At 38.2% G+C, this 5,072-nt stretch overlaps 1 protein-coding gene across 1 annotated transcript; it reads left to right on the top strand.

The window, feature by feature from the left end:
- The first annotated feature begins 1,046 nt into the window (after positions 1 to 1,046).
- On the top strand, positions 1,047 to 2,233 carry LOC149156097 (cytokinin dehydrogenase 11-like). Its single transcript, XM_089444631.1, has 4 exons — positions 1,047 to 1,095; positions 1,232 to 1,296; positions 1,420 to 1,547; positions 1,786 to 2,233. The coding sequence occupies exons 1-4, from the start codon at positions 1,047 to 1,049 to the stop codon at positions 2,231 to 2,233; spliced, it is 690 nt and encodes a 229-aa protein (XP_089300757.1).
- The last annotated feature ends 2,839 nt before the right edge of the window (positions 2,234 to 5,072 follow it).

The following is a 5,072-nucleotide window of genomic DNA, read 5'->3' as shown; positions in this document are numbered from 1 at the left end:
TCTACTACATTACGTTTTCCATGTTCCATAAACAATAAACAGGACATTACATGCTTTACTGTGCCATACTCCCATGAGAAAATAAAAAAAAAACAATAAAATTAAAGGCTTTTACCTACGTTTACCAACCATAATAAATTTTCATTTATTGTTTTACTGACAAAACTTGCGGTCAATGAAACTTCTAATTCACGTCACATAATTTTGCTGCAAGCCTCTACGTCAACCATTGATTTAATCGGATGGCTGAGATTGGTTTGAATAAGGTGAGATATGTGATTTGCGATCGCATCGCATCGCAACGTCGCATCGGCGGAAGAGAAAAATGGAGCGATTTGCGATCGGATCGCATCGCAAAATCACAATCGACATAAAAACACATGGCGTTGTGGACGCGATTTGCGATAGTGATCGCATCACATCCCATGACGATTTTGGCGCTGCAGTTGGAATTACATTTCAACACAAATTAGCAATGTCTTGCAGCTAGAAATTGTTACGGGTTATTACGAAGTCAACCTCAAAGTTTTGTTTGCAATATTCACTCACCCATCTTATTCACATGGTGAAGGCTATATAATTTATTTTATCTCGTTAACTTCAGCTAAAATTTCCTGCGCTTTGATGTTATGTGACGTTACAGGGAAAGGGGATATCATAACGTGCAGTGAACAGAAGCAACCTGATCTCCATTTTGGTGCACTTGGAGGATTGGGTCAGTTTGGAGTGATTACTAAAGCAAGAATCCTTCTTGAACGTGCTCCTCAGAGGGTTTGAAATGACCCTTTTTATTCTACGCTGGCAATCTTAAAATTGTTTTCCCTCATCACTTTCTCGAACTTTTGCATTTTCCAAATCAAACCCGCTAAGTCATCTTTCGTGTTTCTTATCACACTTCAGATAAAAAGAAATACTAATTATAATTAGATTCGAACTCAGGAATCTTAGTTTTCTACGCAGAAAATTTTCATAACGAAGAATATATACATGTAAGAATTTTTTCCTACGCTAATGTAAAGTGATATGATATGGTTTCTCCAGGCGACATGGATAAGATTGGTGTACTGGAAACTCCAAGACTTCATGCACGTCCAGGTGCTCCCCATTTCTCTGCCACCTGGACAGACATTCGGTTACATCGAAGGAGTCGTTGTCGTTAACGCGTCTGATTCAATCAACAGCTGGCCTTGCATACCTTAATCCTTCGATACGTCTCTCATTCCATCCACAGCTGGCCCGCTGCTGTACGCTATTGAGGTTGCCCGCTACTACGACCCTGGAATGGACATGGATAGGGTTACCCTTTGGAAAATCTTTTATTTCAGATGTTCCCCGATCCTCTAAATTCATTACATCTATTGCATGCTACTGTTCAAGGCATATGTTAATTGCTTATCATAATTGCCCGGCGGCGTGCAGATAATCGAATCCTTTCTTTCGAAGCTTGATTTCATTAAGGGCTTACAATTCAGCAAGGACCTTCCATACTTCGATTTTCTCTATCGTGTACACCCCCAAGATATAGCAGAGATAGAAAGCGGTATCTGGTATGGGCCTCACGCGTGGCTCAATCTCTTCCTGCCTAAGAGCAAAATGGTAGAATTTGATTCCAAGGTCTTCAAAAAGATACTCATAAATGGAGTGCATGGATTAATGCTCGTGTAGCCTGTCAACAGAACATTGTGAGTTTGACACCACCCAAATTCTGTCAATGAATTTTTTTTTCATATGTGGTGTTGTAACCTAGTTATAGGCTTACGTGCACATCTGTGTTGCCATGTCCAGGTGGGATTCTCGCACGTCCGCTGTTACTCCCGACGAGGATATCTTCTACGGGGTATCGCTCCTCCGTTTCAACAAATCTTATCCAGAGGGGACTCCTCTCCCGGTTGTCCTCGATCAGAATAACGCCTTTCTTGAGGCTTGCAGAGCAAATGGTATCCCTGTGAAACAATATCTTGGTCGTCATAAAACTCAGACAGAATGGGAGAAGCATTTCGGAGAACAGTGGTGGAAGCGATTTGTAAAGAGAAAGATACTGTTCGATCCAAAGGGTATCTTGGCTCCGCGACAGAATATATTTACCAGAAAAGCTAATCGGCTATTCAATAGCAAACTCACGTATTGTACTTATGCTTACACCCCTCATGACTATAATATGATGTCCGCCACCTTTTACACTGCGTTTGTTATCGATTCCAGGGTACCCATTTCCAGAAGTAAACACGGCTAATATTGATCAGTTTCTAACGATTACGTAGATTGAATTCCCGGATTTAAAGATTACGTAGATTGAATTGCCAGATTTAAGTGGCAGTACGCGTTCAGTTCTTTTGCACTCCTTATATTGCAATAGGGAGAATTCAACTATTCTGTCTCCTAATTGCATTTTCTCTGCGTTTTGCCATATTATCCCACGTTACAGAGATCCATCTTAACGGCTATTTATTAATCGCGCCAAAACGAAACGTTGTAGTTGTTTTTCTCAGTGAGGTTTGAGACTAAGTTAAAGATATACATTTTTTCTATCAAAATTGGATTTGACGATAAGGAAGGAAGGGACTTAACCATTCTTTTCTAAATTATAAAAAATTTATTTAACCATTCAAAATCATCACACGCATATAGATATGGTGGAATGACCGTATTTTTGGGTGGTAAGGTTCGACAAAAAGATATGGTGGAATGACTTTTTTTTGGGTGGTAAGATTGGACAAAATAGTTGTTTTGTTGAAAGCGAGTAGAGATAGTGGTGGAATGATGGTTTTTTTTGGATAAGGTTAGGAATTTGCTTACCATTCCAGAGATAACATAACATGTACATTACCGAAAAATAGATTTTTGTTCAAAATTTCATAGAGTATTAATTTATTTTTTTCTCTGAGCAAGTCTTTACATTTTTCCCGGTACTAACATGAATATATATAAACATAAGATCATCAAATGACAGTTAGGTTGCTTTAATTCCCTAAGTAGTATGCCTATATGTGCAACTAAGAGCATTGTTGTGTAGAAAATGGAGAGCCATGAAACACCTAAGTAGAACTTAGTGTGCTTGTTGAAGAATGGTCTTTTCATTTTGAGATGAGGGCATATATTCGTGTTAGCTAGAGACCCATGAGACCCATGTGTCTATTCTCAAGAGACAATGTTAGGTTCTCCTCTTGAGTAGCATTGAGTTGAAGAGAGAGCTCTTGTTTGGTGTCATCCTTGTCTTTGTGATCTTTACTAATAAGAGTTTTAATGTGCTAATAGAGTTCTATAATAAAATGGTACTAGTTTTTTCAACCACAAGTGTGGACCTGATCTAGAAGCCACTCAAGCACTAAGGAAATGATTTCCTCATCAGTCTACTCATTTCTTTCATGCTTGGCTTCAATGGTAACCTAGTTCATGGCATGTTGAATGTCTTTATGGGTGTGCTAATGAAATCTTTGTGCAATAGCTTGAGCCCTGGAGTGATCCTTTGAGCTCCCTATGCTTTTGCTCGAGGAGTTACGTTTTCGTCTCATGTGTTGATCAGGAATGATTAATGGAAGGGGTTGGTAAGAAACTATGGAAAAAGAAGGGTGCTGAGAGCGCTCAAACTTAGATAAACCTCCTATGGTAAAGTGAGTAGATCTGGAAATTATGGATGTTGTCACTGAGAAAGACAATCTTCTAGTGATGAAAGCAACAAGAATTCCAAAAATAAGGCAAAAGGATGCAGTGAGGGAATCAATTGAACTAGTTGTAAAAGTCTTATGACAGCGGCATTGCATAGGAGATTGAGGCTCAACATCCTTTGTGTAACTAGAGAGAGGTCTAAACAAACAAGGACGCAGAATATCGATAAACACAAGAGAGTGAAGAGATAAGAGCCCAGAAAGCCACTAACACATTGGAGAAGTGAACAACAAAATTTACGTGTAAAAAAAATAAAATTTGATTTTTATAGGTTTTTTTAAAAAAAGGAATAATATTATAAAATTCCCTAGGAAGGCTTGTGAGTCAACTAACGATTTATTAAAATTCTGGTTTTATCTATTACCCAACCTTGGTTACAACTTGCTGACTATAGACTGACGTTGCGTTGTTCTCTAGAGTCTATGCTTAGTGTAAATCAAATTGTTGTAGCTAGGTTGTTCTCATAGTCTAGGTTGTTTTGAGAGGGTTTTTTAGAGTCTAGATTGTTGCAGCATTAAAGAAGCTTAATGGTAAGGGAGCCAGATTCTGGAGGTTGTTACAATTCCCAACAATAATAAGGCAGGCTTCGCATTGATATTTTTCCCTTGCCAGAGCGGAGTATTTTATTTTTTCATCCCGTCTCAATGGAGAATAACAGTAGTATATGAAAGAGCCATTGCTTTGTTGCATGTTCATACTCATCATCTTCTTCAACCAAATGTTGACAAACAACTAAGTATGTAGCAACATGCCATCATCCTCATATCTTCTAATCATATAAACACCAATTGTATATTTTAAACATGTTTACTTATTCTCACAGATGGATAGAGAAATATTCTAGCTTCATGTGTTGTACTAGGGTAAAAATCACACTAAATTCCCCTTTCCTGCTAGAGATACTCTACCGTGCATAATAAAATTGAGGGTAAGCATTTGAAATTAATTGAGAGAATACTGATTCTTGTGAGGGTGACTTCATTGTAACTTTCTCTATTGTATATATTTTTGGGTTAGCACTTTGCACATTTCGATAACCATTAGTGTGTTACCCTAGGTTCTCACCGTTCGATGTGATTAAAGGGGCTTATAGATTATCAATCAAATTCCCTGAGATTTCGCTACCTAACACACTAGTAGTTATGCAAAACATCACTAAATATGTACACAAATTTGACCATCAATCTTAACCTATGGTGGATTTCATGGGCTATGTGCATGAACTTGCTTTTTATTCTTATATTCATATATCCTCGTAAAAAAATATGAGTAAGCTCAGCTAACTTATGAGACTGACTAGAAACTAGAGCTATTGTGGATGGATTCTAACACAAAACAATCCCACACCCATCTCCATATGAATTCGTTCCTTCTGCTATGGGCTGCCAGAACATGGCTCCCCTACC

This window comes from Pinus tabuliformis, chromosome 9 (assembly GCF_031772625.1).
Source record: "Pinus tabuliformis cultivar Carrire ecotype Pingquan chromosome 9, CPIR1, whole genome shotgun sequence".
NCBI lineage: Eukaryota > Viridiplantae > Streptophyta > Pinopsida > Pinales > Pinaceae > Pinus > Pinus tabuliformis.
The sequence above is the reverse complement of the archived record's forward strand: the minus strand, read 5'-3'. Positions and strand labels throughout refer to the sequence as shown.

Excerpts from the sequence above, each read along its gene's own strand:
- LOC149156097 (XM_089444631.1), top strand. The coding sequence starts at position 1,047 with ATGGATAAGATTGGTGTACTGGAAACTCCAAGACTTCATGCACGTCCA. Across the intron at positions 1,096-1,231 it reads AAGACTTCATGCACGTCCAG|CTGGCCCGCTGCTGTACGCT; the intron begins GTGCTCCCCATT and ends TTCCATCCACAG. Across the intron at positions 1,548-1,785 it reads GAGATAGAAAGCGGTATCTG|GTGGGATTCTCGCACGTCCG; the intron begins GTATGGGCCTCA and ends TGCCATGTCCAG.